At 33.6% G+C, this 14,058-nt stretch overlaps 2 protein-coding genes and 1 pseudogene across 3 annotated transcripts; 1 reads left to right on the top strand and 2 right to left on the bottom strand.

Moving 5' to 3' along the window:
- Positions 1-741: 741 nt before the first annotated feature.
- Positions 742-4,309, bottom strand: LOC101210040 (annotated as a pseudogene).
- An 864-nt stretch (positions 4,310-5,173) lies between these two features.
- LOC101210290 (pentatricopeptide repeat-containing protein At5g39980, chloroplastic) lies at positions 5,174-7,582 on the bottom strand. The gene has a single exon (XM_004147441.3). The coding sequence runs from the start codon at positions 7,396-7,398 to the stop codon at positions 5,356-5,358; it is 2,043 nt and encodes a 680-aa protein (XP_004147489.1). The 5' UTR covers positions 7,399-7,582; the 3' UTR covers positions 5,174-5,355.
- A 1,674-nt stretch (positions 7,583-9,256) lies between these two features.
- Positions 9,257-14,058, top strand: LOC101210539. Of its 2 annotated transcripts, none has more exons than XM_004147442.3 (4): positions 9,257-10,010; positions 12,506-13,108; positions 13,271-13,559; positions 13,692-14,058. In XM_004147442.3, exons 1-4 carry the CDS (start codon positions 9,399-9,401, stop codon positions 13,715-13,717), a joined length of 1,530 nt encoding a protein of 509 aa, XP_004147490.1. In that variant the 5' UTR covers positions 9,257-9,398; the 3' UTR covers positions 13,718-14,058. The 2 variants fall into 2 exon arrangements, with proteins under 2 accessions (XP_004147490.1, XP_011652246.1); XM_011653944.2 differs by lacking the exon at positions 9,257-10,010 and adding an exon at positions 12,079-12,269.

Genomic DNA, 14,058 nt, shown 5'->3' with positions numbered 1-14,058 from the left:
CCAAAATGATATGTTCGTTGATTTGTTAAAATTAGTACAAATTATTTTGTGATATTTCAACAAGATTGATATGTCGTTAACTTCCTCATTTACATCCAATCCTAAACTAAAAAAACAGTAGAAACCCTAAACCTAATTCGATGAAATTAAAGGTTTAGAGGAGAAATTGATTTATTTAGAAAATATAATTTATGACTATATTTATTTGCATCCTTGTTACCTACTAAATTTTCTTTCCAATTGCAAAAACTTGTGCTACAAGTGGCATTGATTTTGAAGACTTCAAAACTAATTAATTTCCTTTATTTAGGGTTTTTTTTCCCTTTAGCATCTACCACATCTACAACATCATTCCCAAGCTAAGTCTTCATTTTGCTAGTTGGAAGATGATTCCCCTGACCCTTAACCATTCTTTTCCAAATTTGATTTCAAGATAATGATTTGAGGTTGCCTCTCAATAACAATGGGTCGAGTATGTTCACTGGGATAATCTCCACTAGGTTGGTATCCTTGTAGCATACAGTAACCTTCATCATATTCCATTTCCATTTCATTCAAATATATATTGACAACCCAAAAGACAAGCATCACCAAGGGAGAGAGAAGATTACGCAAAGACATTAAGATCAAGAGATATTGTCATAGATCGCCCCTTGACATATACCTCTCGACTACTACAAATTTGACTTTTAGCCTCTATTACCTTTTAACAAAATGTTCATTTTCATTTTAGTCCATGAACGTACTTGTAAAAACTGATTATTTCTATGAAACAAGATAGAGAATAAAAGAGCATATTATTGTTTATTTGATCAATCCACTGTTGAAAAGTAACAACTATATTATAGTTTGAAAATGAAATTATAATTCAATGTAATACAAAAGACCCCCTTGGCCATCTCAAATATGCATGCCCTAGAGTAGTGGTCGCAATAACATGTAACTTGAACAATCAACGTAAGCTACAAAACAAATTTCAAGTCATCTCTTCAATATATATCTTTTATTCTCTTATTGAGAAAATTTGAGTACTGCTTGATTTCCCTTTCTGTACAATCCCTTGTTTTCTTCAATTCTCAAGCCTGCAGTGGCAACCACAAATACATATAGTAATAAGTATTAAAAAGAAAAGAAAAGAAAAGGGTTCATGATGAGAAATTAGGAGGAAAATGAATTACCAAGATTTGTGCCAGTTTAAGGAAAAAAAAAGAGGAGTATAAGACAGCCATAATCGTAGCACCGGCAATCATGGTATACATTATGCGTTTATTGTCCTTGCTTGGTACAAATACCATTTTGAATGTATTTGTCAGCTCTGATATCCTATATGAACTCTGTGTACCAAACCAACCAACACACCATCATTAAAATTTACCACATTCTTAATTAAGTCCCCTAATGAATGAAACAAAGGTAACGCGTTCTTAACTATATTAAAAATTTGTTTGAAGAATACTTACCATTATAAAAATGGTAGTGGTAAGCATGAAGTTCAATATAGGATAATCTGGGATGATAGTCAGCAACAACTTTGGCTGTGCATCCGGAGCATTTGATCTAAATATAATTACAACGTTCCTTATCAATTATTTTAATTAATTAACATTATTAACTCAAACTAAACACACCACTTTAAAATTAAAACAATTAACCTCAATTTAATTCATTCATTCACACATTAACCAAATGTATGTATCCAGTGAAATCTTACCAATCCATCTAAATCATGTTTTTAAATTAAAGTAATTAAAAGTTAAATTATATATATGATAATGATCAATAAATTAATTTTTATAAAAAAGAAGAAGAAGAAGATATTTACCCAAAAAGTGTCTAAGTACAGCTACGAGTACTCTGAGTAACATTCCTTATGCATATGTAGGCTCTGTTCCATATGAACAACAACAGATAATATATTTATAAATATAACTTTAATTTTCAATAAGTTTGAATATATATATATATATATATATATATATATATATATATATATATATATATATATATATATATATAAAGAAAAGGTTAATTAGTTAATTATATTAATAACATACGTGATGGGAATCCAAGAAGTGTAAGGATGGAATTTGTTGTAAGTAAGACTATCCATTTTGATTACATACTCAAACCATAGATACATTGCCTGAAAAATAATCCACAAAATTACTTCCATTAGAGGACGAAAAAACAAAGAAAGGATTGTTTATCCATGAAACTCACTGTTGAATAATAATAAGCATACATCATGCCTAATATCCAAATATAGCGATCAAGTCCCGTTCGAAAATGCCACTCATACATAAGAGGCAAGTTTTCTTTCAACCGATTAGGATCTTTATAACCTACAAAACACAATGAACAACAATAGATTTAGAAAATGTTAAATTTTTCAAAGAGGACTTGTCATCCAGGTACTACTAATCTTGCTCAACCATGCCTAAATTGCGAAGTTCTAATGAGATTGGATGGTATGATTGAGATTGGTAGAAGAGTTACCTAGAAGGAAGGTAAATGGATCCCAAAGGACTTCAAGGACTACAGGAATTTCCCAAACAATGATAATTACCAAGAAGGAAAGAAAAAATTTAATACAAATGACTCCTTTCCTCTCATTGTACTTATTCAAAACGGCAACAAGACCATATACCACAAGAGAGAAAAATGTGTGTAAAGGGCAAATGTATTATAGCACATAGCTGTTGTCAAGGACAATGCAACACATAACCACCAAGAAATTTAATCGCCACATCATCTGCAAAAATATATTTAGTGTCAAATTATATGTCAAATGGTTATCGAACATAACATAATAAATAGGGGATGGGAAGACATTATTATTAACGTGTATGTATATACCTGAGCAAATCTAGAAATATTGCTAAAGTCTTTTCGAGCGTAGTAATATGAAAAGTTGCCGAATCCCGTCATCCAGATATATGAGGCGATGCATACACGACCCATGTTGCAAATTTCTCTTGCATCAAAGTAATGGTACATCAAGAAAATCACCTATAGAAGAAGAAAAAAAGTTTGAATTAATTGATGAAGAGTATTAATTATAATAGTAAGAGTGGTTAATTAATTTAAATACCTGCATCCATCCTTTCCATTCCTCAGTTTGATGTCTATTTAAGAAGAGAATGGGTTTTATGAAAATGGTGATTTATCAAGATGAATCTTGAATGAAGTTACTGTTGAAACTATGATGAGAAGGAGGGAGGAAGACGAACAGATCTCTATTGTAACTCTGCAAAATATTTCATTTATAAGATATTTATTTAACAGTCACTACTACATAAAATGTAATAAGAATGATGTTTATCTACATGGTTTTCTTATGAATAATAAAGTAAAAAAATAGTAGAAGAAAAGATTAGTTGGCTATAAGACACCTTCTTTGATGTTCCAAATATATCAGTGTGATCATAAATGTAAAAGTATGCTAAAAGAAGACCAAATTCAGATCCGTAAAAATGAGTAATACTTGAATGCATCTTAATTTGTACGACAACCTTTCTAATAACCAACCATCTGATAGTACGTGAGCATGCAGCAAAAAGATGAGCGCATACATGCAAGTTTTTCTTTATAAATTTCAAAGTAAGATCAGTGTGTTTACGTACGCTGCTCGGAGTAGCATTCGATGTTTTATCAAGAATGCATTCGATGTTTCATCAAGAATGATTCTTCCAACATAATGAACCTAATAGGATAAAACATTAGTAAAACCTAAGGAAGAATTAAATTAAATAATATATGATTTTGTTTCTGAAAGAATGAACTTAACCTGATAACAGTTGAGAAGGTTGATGAAATTGTAGCTCCTGAAGGAGTGGACTTCATAACATTTCCTTCCAATAAAACAGCTTTGTCATCTTCTTTTACATTATGACTTTCTTCCCCAGTACTCAATCCGACATCAACGTGCCTTCTAAAATAATTTAGTTTCAAGTCAGTATGGTACGTACATGTTTATGATAAATAAATATTGTTTTGATTTACTTACATTTGAGAAGAGATGGACTGCTTTTTAAATGCTAAGTACTCAGAATAAGCCCATGCAACCACAGTGGTTACAAATCCAATAAGAAATGAAACCTGTTTCAATCAAAATGTCAGAATCGGTAACATTAACCATTGAATAATAAACCAACAAAACCTCTCAAACTTTGTTACAAGACCGTCAATACACATGATACAAGAATTATCATGAAACAGCTACGTATAATTAAATCGTAGTGATGGCACTGAATATAATTTGTAATGAAATACAAACCTGAGCGTGAGACACAGGGCTGAGCAAAGCCATTGCTACGACAAATTCAAAATGGAAGAAGTCCTGTAATGTGAATAATTCGTTCTAAAAAATTATAGTGGGGGTTGGAGGGAAACAATTAATTAGCTTAGGAATGAGAAGTTTCAAAGACATCATTATTGGAAAATAAACTGAAGAAAAAGGAAGAAAGTAATATATGATCTAATAATATATAGTATAGGTCAGTCCTAAAACAAATATTTCCCATGTGCTACAAATTTAAACTGTGTAATTAATGTTAAGTTAAAAGTAATCTCTTTCAAACTGATCATCTAACCATCTTTTATTAATTTGTCTTAAATTCATTTTTTATACCAAATGAAACCACACAGGCTGATCATAATGAAGTAGGGATGAATTATTTCTTTAATTAATTAAACGGGTGAAATTGAATGAGACATCAATTTTAATGACTAATAATATTTGGTTACTTCATTCAATTTTTTCGCATTATTTTTTTTCTTTGAAATGGTATTTCCTGACTTAACAAGTCATCTCACATATAACATTGTTTATCAAATTGAAATGTCTCCCTCTAACCGAATCAAATTTTAAAAAGTGTCAAATAAATTATCTCTAAATGAACTTTTAAATTTGTATCATACTCGTCTTTTTAAAGAAGTTAACAAATCTATTATATTGAATTGTCTATAATGGGATGTTTAACTGGATCTGCATTCACAGACTTACATATTTAAAGTTGGAGTCTATTATATAAATTTACAAGGATCGGTCTTGTAATTTAACTAGGATACATTTATATTTCTCAACCCGAATTAAACATTTCTTTTTCTTTTTGTTTTTCCCTTTGAGCATATACCCAGTTGGTTAAAATCTTGAACTATGAATCTCTAGGAGTTTAATTTTCATGATAGAACAAAAAATATCATTCACAAAAGTGGTTCAGCAATAGCAGCATCGCCTTATTGACCAAGTTTGTGTGGCAATATACAAATTACATTGTTCAAAGTATGTAAACGATAATTGATGAATCTGTTAGTAAAACTTTACTGTACAGGAAGATAGAATTATATTCAAAGTCATAATGATCTTGAAATTGCAATTTTGTTCATCCTGTTTATAATCCGAGATGCGTCCTTAGATCTATTACCTCTTTCGTAAATACTAGCAACGACTAAATGCAATTCCTTCTTATTGATATTGGGATCGGAGTCCAGCCTTTCGAACAACGACTCCAATCTCTTGTAATCATTTCTTGCGCCGTAGAGACTAAGCATTTGGAAGTGCACTTCATCTGTAAAAACACAGCCCTCCTCTTGCATCTCCATATATAGAGCATCAGCTGTGTCAAAATCCCTAAGCTTCCCGTAAGCGTTTAGGACAAGAGCAATAACATCAGAGTTAGGGAAATGTCCTACATTTCTCATCTTCTCAAATACCTCCAAAACATTTTTGTGCTTCTTGTTCCTTGAAAACAGATCAATCATACACTCAAAAACAGATATATCCTTCAACTCTCCCGCATCAAACGCCTGACGAAAAACCCACGTGGCTTCTTCGATTCGACCAGCTTTAGCGAGAATGGTAATTGCTGTCGTCCTTGGAATATTGTCTGGTTGCTTTAGCTCGTGAAGCAAACGCTTGGCATGACCAACCAAGCCTGCCTTCTCGTAGGCCACAATCATAGTCTGGTAAAGAACTTGATCAATCTCAGCCCCTGAGCTTCTTAGCTTTTGAAATAGCATTGCAGATCTATCCAACTTTCCCGCTTTTCCCCATATCGAAATAATTGTTGAGTACGTAATAGCATTTGGTTCAATCCCTCTTTTTTGCATATCTTGTACGAGATTTGTTGCTTTTTCATGCTCCAAAGTCTTCCCATATATCTTGATCATTGTGTTATATGTCACAACGTTCTGCTTAATCTCCTTCCTCTGCATCAACCGGAAAAGGTGTATCGCTTCCCCAAAAAGCTCAGCCTCTCCATAAACCCTCAAAATTGTATTGTAACTCACAACATTGGGTTCAATTCCTATCTTCCTCATTCTCCAAAACAGCCGGTCAGCTTCCTTCACCATATCCAACTGACCATAAACATCAATCATAATATTACACGTTGTAAGATCAAGCGGACAATTGACCTCTTTCATCTCAGAAATCACAGAGAGTGCCTCCAAAAACTTTTCATTCTCAACAAACATATTAAGTAAAGTCGAGTAGCTAACAGTATCAGGCATAACATCCACAGCCCTCATCTCTTTCAACAAAAAACGAGCCTCTCTAAAAAGCTTAGCTTTTCCAAACACGTTTATCATAGTGTTATAGGCCACAATATCTGGTGTAATCCCAGATCTCTTCAATCTTGAAAAAATAGAAATTGCCTTTGAATAATCACAGAGTTTACGAGATAACTCAATCAAATTACTGTACAAAACAAGGTCCCCAGACACACGATCTTGCTCCATTTTTTGTAGCCATGAAAGAGCAGCATCAAACATACCCTCTTTGCCAAAATAAGTGATTAGAGTAGAATAAGTATACCTATCAGCCGCAAGAGCTCTTTGGCGCATTTCGTCGAACAGTCCATGCGCAAGCTCCCACTGTTTAGCGCGCAACACATTTCGTAGAACAACATTGTAAGCGTACACCGAAGGAGTGTAAAGAGCCTCTTCGTTGATCCAATCAAGAATCGCAAGCGACCTTTGCCAGTCCGATTCCCGCGACAGAAGCGACACCATGAACCGCATTGAAAGCTCCCGCCCCTTGTAAGGCGACAGAACCGAGTACAGCTCTTGCTCGTTCTTCGTTTGCCCAATTGAAGCTAAAAGCTCGTCCATGTCGATGCTATGGTCTAAATGGGAGGACTCTCTTGGCCTTCTGCCACTGCGTTGGTACTTTTGGGGAAGTAGGGTTGTGGTTGATTTTTCAGATGGGGTTTGTCGTCTCCAGATATCTTTGGATGTTGAAGAAGATGAGGCTGTGAAGATTGGGATTCGAGTTCTGGGCTTTATTTTGATCTTGTTGAAGCGAACTTTGGGGTAGTTTCTGGTTTCGATTAGGAACAAGGGAATGGAGGAAGAGAGGGATGAAGTTGATTGTAATTGAATCGAAGAGAAGCCCATGTTGACAAAAACAGCATTAGTTCATAATTTTGAAGAGAGGAGAGAAGAGGAAGCAGAGAATTGTTGGCAGCTCAATCTCCGGCGCCGGTTATGGTTATGGAGATATTTAATCCACTACAATTTTCAGTTGCTGGATGCTGCCTCCTATTCTTTCTTAGGAGTAATTGTAATAACTCCTAATTTTAACAATAAACGGCAAGAAACTGCTATCAATCATATAAATCATATTCTAAATTTTGATCTACAGTTGTTATAGTCTTATATTTACAATTATTGAACTTTTTTTTGCTATATATATATATATATATGCTAATAATTTAAATTTAGATTCGTCATATGTTATTTTGGTAGTTGGAAATATAGCATTGAGTTTGGAAGTATAGAAAATATAATCTAATGTATATATATAAAAAAAATAGATATAACAAAATGTATCTAATGTATCTAACAATAAACCACATCCTTAGTTAGAGAAGTATGCACGTCAGGTTAGAATTTTTTATATTTCCCACTTTTTTAAAACATACATATCACTTAATTATTATTCTTATATCACTTAATTATTATTCTTAAAACACTAACCATTCTAATTTGTTGATTGAAAAATTGAAAAGATGGCTCATAAGAAAAAGCTTGGCTTTCTATTTATGCACTACGTAAAATAACCACTTTAACTCCAAACGTACTAGTTTATCTTCCTTTCATATCCTCCTCGCATATGGTGTATTTTTTTCCTTTATATTTTATGTTTTACTAGGTTTGCAAATGGGATTTTGAAGGTAGTTGATATCGCTTTTCGAAAAGAAGTGAAAGGATAGAGCAACGACGAGCATCGAATATCGAATAGTTGCTATGACTTCTTCTATAAGATCACGGACGAGGAAGATGAAGTGAGAGTATTGAACAAGTATTGAGTAAACATAAGTGGCTCTTACAAATATTATATAGATGAAACCGTCTACCTACACCACGTCATTTTCCTCGTTAAATTTAGATGTTTTTAGAAATCAAATAACAAAACTTTCTTATCATTTTAGAATAGAAATTTTAATCTCAAAATCAATTAGAGCTTCATTGCTTACAAGAGATGATGGAGAACACCCGAGGGATACCAACACAAATATCCTATGAACTTATGAACCTTTAAAATATTGCAAAAAGACTCCTTCAACCTAAAAGACTTACACTTGAAACAAACTATCCAATTTAACCGTTAAAACAAAAAATTAAAATAGTTGAAGAATAGACATAAGGATCATCAAACTGATTCCATGTTGACTTAAATTTGTTAACCAATAGTTAACATTAAAGCATATATAGTTTATATACATATACGATGTAAACATAATTTTGAGTATGAGCACAAGCACAGAAGACAAAATTAATATCCACATTATCCAACTGGATCCAACTAGAAACTGAAACTTTCAAACCTTTCCCATTTGACAATGTACATAAACTATATTCAATTCAAAACTATATGTATATTATATAACTAGTGATCATTTCGTTGTTATTATTATTATTATGGATTGCAGACATTTTGGAAAGTCAATGGATTTAGTTTTGAAAGAGTACGTGCTCTGACCTTCTACTTATGTTTCATATAATGAGATTATGTAGAGGTGATGTTTAAGTTGGGATCTCACACTCTTACTCCTCTGGTTCATAAGAAATTAGCCCTAGAATTTTGAGTCAACACAGTACATTTGATTATCTCTCTATAAACAATATCAGTGATTTATTACTATATATAATATGTAACAAAGTGATAAGAAAATTTATTTTCACTTGATTTGATTTACTTATTACCATACTTCCAAATATTAAGAGAGAAAAAGAGTTTGTGTGATTTTTTTGTTATATTAAAAGACGTAGACTTGTTGGTCAACCCCTTTCATTGCCTCCACATTATTAAAGCACAACACCAAATTCATCTCCTTCCTTCTCTTTTCATTATTAATATTCACCAACCTCTGTTTCTCTTACCTTCATCATCCATGGAGTTCTTCAATAGCGCCAAAGTCGTTCGCCTCCAGAGCCATCTCGGCAAGTACCTCCAAGCCGCAGACGACCAAGAATCCGTTCGCCAGACCCGCAACGCCACCACGCCTCACGTCCGATGGACGGTCGACCTCGTCGACGGGAAACCCCACATCATCCGCCTCAAGAGCTGCTTCGGCAAGTACCTCACCGCCTCCGACGACCCATTCATTCTCGGCACCGCCGGAAAAATGGTCGTCCAGACTGATCTGACCTCCGCCACGCAGGACGGCGCCGTAGAGTGGGAACCGAGGAAAGATGGGTTTTTCGTTAAGTTAAGGACAAGGGCCGGGATGTTCCTCCGAGCAAACGGCGGAGCGCCGCCATGGAGAAACTCCGTCACCCATGATATCCCACGGCGGACGTCGACGCAGGAGTGGGTGCTTTGGAGTGTGGATGTTGTTGATATCGCAACGGTTGATGATTCGGCACCCGGTCGTATCTCGCCGGCGGTGAGTTTTTCTAGCGTTTCATCGATATCGAGTAACGGTGATTATGAGTTGGAAACACGGTCGCCGTCAATGTCGATCTCGGGTTTCGGCTCCGGGTACTTCACGGGTAGAGATCAGGTACGTGTTCTCTCCTACCACTAGCTGTTTAATCGATTTTGTCTTATTAGTGGCCGTTTGTTTGTGTTTATTCTTCCTATGTCTTAATATTTTTAGGACTAATGCAATTAATGCAAATGTTACATGTTTTCATGTATTATAACAAATTTCTAATCATAATCTATTTCATGATAAGTCTATCTTTAAATATATTCAAGATTATATAATTAAACAATATTTACTATAGGTTTGAAATTTTGTATCCTATGCATGTCATTCTAATAATTTAAATTGTAACACAAAAGCAATTTTTTTCTTTGAAAGAGAATACATTAAACATAGCCAACATCAAGTTAAAAGAGAATGGGTTGGTCCTCATTTATAATTGAAAACGGCCGTCCAAGAAAAAAAGACTATAGGTTTGGTACCTATAACAACAATAAATTCAATGAAAACATAACAATAAATTCAATGAAAACATAGTTGTGTTTCATATGCAAATAATTATTGAAAAGTGTTACTATGTATGATTTGTTTGTGTGTTAGAGAATTATTCAAATATGCTACATATAATAGATGTAAGTGGGGTGGAATATATAGTAACGTGGGCACTTGCTAATTAAATAAGCAAACAAATACACATCTATTAACTTTCAATTAGAAACACTTTTGAGTCTTTTTTTCTTTTTTCCTTCTATAGAAAACATTGTCTTCAATTATTCTAAAAGAGAAAGTGAGAGACAGAAGTTTTAGAGAATAAAAATGGATTTAAAAATCACATAAGAAATTAAGAAAAAATTTAAATGTAAAAAAATCTTGATGCGTACCTAGGAAAATAAATGCTTAACCTCTATTTAAATTCATTTTAATTGTACAAAACTAATTTAATTTTGTAACGAGAGGAGTTTGAAAAATAGCAAAATAAAATAAAATAATTATGATTGTAGAGTCTATCCACTAATAATTTAAAATTGCAAAAATAGCAGATTTAAAAGCAAATTACCCTTTGATTACCGTTATATTTGTCAAGTTTGCAATAGGCAAAAATAGGTAGTATGAACGGTTTTTTTCTATTTTTTTTTTTTTGTCATCTAATGGACTTTTCCGTTTAATAAATTATCAAACAATAAAGATTATATTAGTGGAAATAAAACTCAAGTGTAAAATGTAATTATTTAGAAAGTGTTTGAGGCAAGAAGTGAGTTTTATAACTAGGTTAAAATAGTTTATGTTTGTGGTGCATATTATTTTAGTTTGGGTAAATATCCGTGGGTGTTTGATGTGTACACTATTTGGGTTTGAAAAGAAAATACTAAAAATTATTACAGCAATAAATAGTAAATATTGTTTACTTGAACCTAACCTAGCTTTAAATATTTTTTATTGTTTACTTTAGCAAGTAGTAGTTATTATAGTTTTAGACAAATATAATTATAATTATTGGCTATTTTAGAAATAATAATTAATGATATATCAATATTTAATTTTTTTTTTGTAAATATAACATAACTATCGCTGATAGATTTGTATGATCTATCCATGATAGATCAATATTTACAACATGGTTTATCGGTGATAGACCTCTATCATTCATAGAATTTGACAAATTTTGATATGTTTAAATAAATAAAAATGTTGATATATATACTTAATTATTTTGCATCTAATGGCTAAATTTGCAACTATCTCTCAATTTTTAAATTGATGTAAACAAATCAACTTCAACAATAAACATTATTGAAGCTAAGTTTGCATATTTATGGAGCAAATCAACTTCAACTATAAACATTATTGAAGCTAAGTTTGCATATTTATTGAGTAAGTCAGTATTTTATTTTTTACTTTTTCACACGGCCTTCTATATCTCTATTATCACATTTGTGAATATATATACTCCAAAACAATATAAAATTTGAAATTGGAGCAACAAATATAAAAATACATATAGAGAAAAGGATAATAATGCATTTTTTTGTTTAAAAAAAAGAAGGAAATAAAAAAGTATTGTGAACCACAAAAAAGATGAATAACTGGAATTAACGGAAACCGGCAAAGGGCAAAGGCCGTGGGAGTGGGGGTGGGGGTGGGGGTGGGGTGAGGTCCTCCTTTTTCGGATTAACGTTCTATTTGCCTTTTGGTTCTCATTTTCCCCTTCATTCCTCTCCTTCTGTTTTTTCCTTCCTTCTTTCACCTAAAACAAACTTTCTCCATATACATATATATATACTTTCTTAATTTATTGCCCAATTGTTACCTTTCTTCATCTCCTTTTTTCTTTTGGTAATTTTCTTTCTTCTTACATCTCTGATCTCTCAGTTCCCTTCTTTTTTTTTTACCCTGCAATGCACTGGATCCGTGTCTTTCAATTCATTCCAAAAATCATTTTGAGTTTCTTTTCTTTTCATTATTATTTTTGTGTTGTTAACTTGTTGGCTCTGATTTGTTTCTTCCATAATTTCTATCGTTTTGGGTTGTGATTAAGAATGATATATATGATTGGAACATAAATTTTTCAGAGTGCAATGGAGCTATTCCAGAAGGCAAAAGTGGTTCGTTTAAGGAGCCACCACGACAAGTACCTTCTAGCTGAGGAAGATGAAGAAAGTGTATGCCAAGACCGCAACGGCTCAGTTAAAAACGCCAAATGGACGGTGGAGTTCGTCGAACATTCCGATGGCCTCCGCTTCAAGAGCTGCTTCGGCAAATACCTAACCGCCTCCAACGTCCCCTTTCTTTTGGGCATGACCGGCAAAAAGGTCCTACAGACACTTCCACAAAGGCTTGATTCGTCCGTCGAGTGGGAGCCCGTTCGTGAAGGCTTTCAAGTCAGGCTCAAAACACGATACGGCCAATTCCTAAGGGCCAATGGCGGCTTTCCACCTTGGCGTAACTCCATTACTCATGATATTCCTCATAGAACTTCCACTCAGGATTGGGTTCTTTGGGACGTTGACATCGTTGAGATTCGAACTTTTACCTCCATTAACTCCCGCTCTGAAGAACCTATTCTTCCACCACCGCCCCCACCATGGGAGGCCAAAAAATCCCATCACTTTTTTGGTCACCGTTCGAAGGCAGAGTCATCGCCATCCCATGATCATCATCATTCTAGACACGAGGTTTGCTTAAATCTCTTATACCAGTCTTAAATCACCACAAATTTAATATAATATCAAAAACTTAAGAACCCTACAACTATATTTTGATGGGCGTTTAGAGGTTAGAGGTCTTCGTTTTATAGAAATATACATATCTAATGACCAATATTGGATCTAATGCAGTCAAGCGAGTCACAAGATCATGAGTCCCCCATGAAAGCAGAGGGTAGGGTGATACATTACCATGTTGCAAATGAGAAAGGGGATGTGAAGGATGGACAAGAAGAAGTGAAGTTTACATTCAAAGGGAGTCAAGTAGAAGAATTGAAGGAGAAATTGAGAGAGGAGACTGGCCTCCATGACATCCTCGTTTGCTCTCGCAACCCTCTCAATGGAAAACTTTTCCCCCTTCGCCTTCATCTTCCACCCAACAACGCCAACTTGCACGTTGTCGTCGTCCCTTCTTCCGAAGGTCAGTATAGTTACTAATCTCTATATCTCTCTCATTAACAATCTCACCAAATATGTGTACTAAACTTTCAAATTCGTGTTTGTTTGTGTACTACTTTTTTATTCTCATGACACAATCTTTTGTGGTTATTAGATTCCGAGACGGCAGAGAGTCCCTAGAGCAAATAAATCAAATGACAATATATTTTCTAGAAATGTTGATTCATTAATGTGTTAAGCCATGGAATTAAAGAGATGGAGAGAAGAGAAAGAGGGGAAGGAGGAGAGTAGTCAATTTCATCTCTTTTGTGGAAGCTAAGCTGCAAAATTGTATGACTGATATTACTACCATATATGCTCTTGTTAATTCCCCACTTAATATTTTTCATTGAAATTTTGGTGTCAACTGTAATATAAAAATGCCCCTTTGTTTGTATCCGTTTGTAATTTCTTCTTTTTTCTACAAGTATTCTATATAACCTAACTGCTAATATAACAAAAATGGGAATAGTCTGTTTACA

The sequence above is a fragment of the Cucumis sativus genome, chromosome 3 (assembly GCF_000004075.3).
Source record: "Cucumis sativus cultivar 9930 chromosome 3, Cucumber_9930_V3, whole genome shotgun sequence".
Classification (NCBI taxonomy): Eukaryota; Viridiplantae; Streptophyta; class Magnoliopsida; order Cucurbitales; family Cucurbitaceae; genus Cucumis; species Cucumis sativus.
Note: the sequence above shows the minus strand (reverse complement) of the source record. Positions and strands in the feature narration are given on the sequence as shown.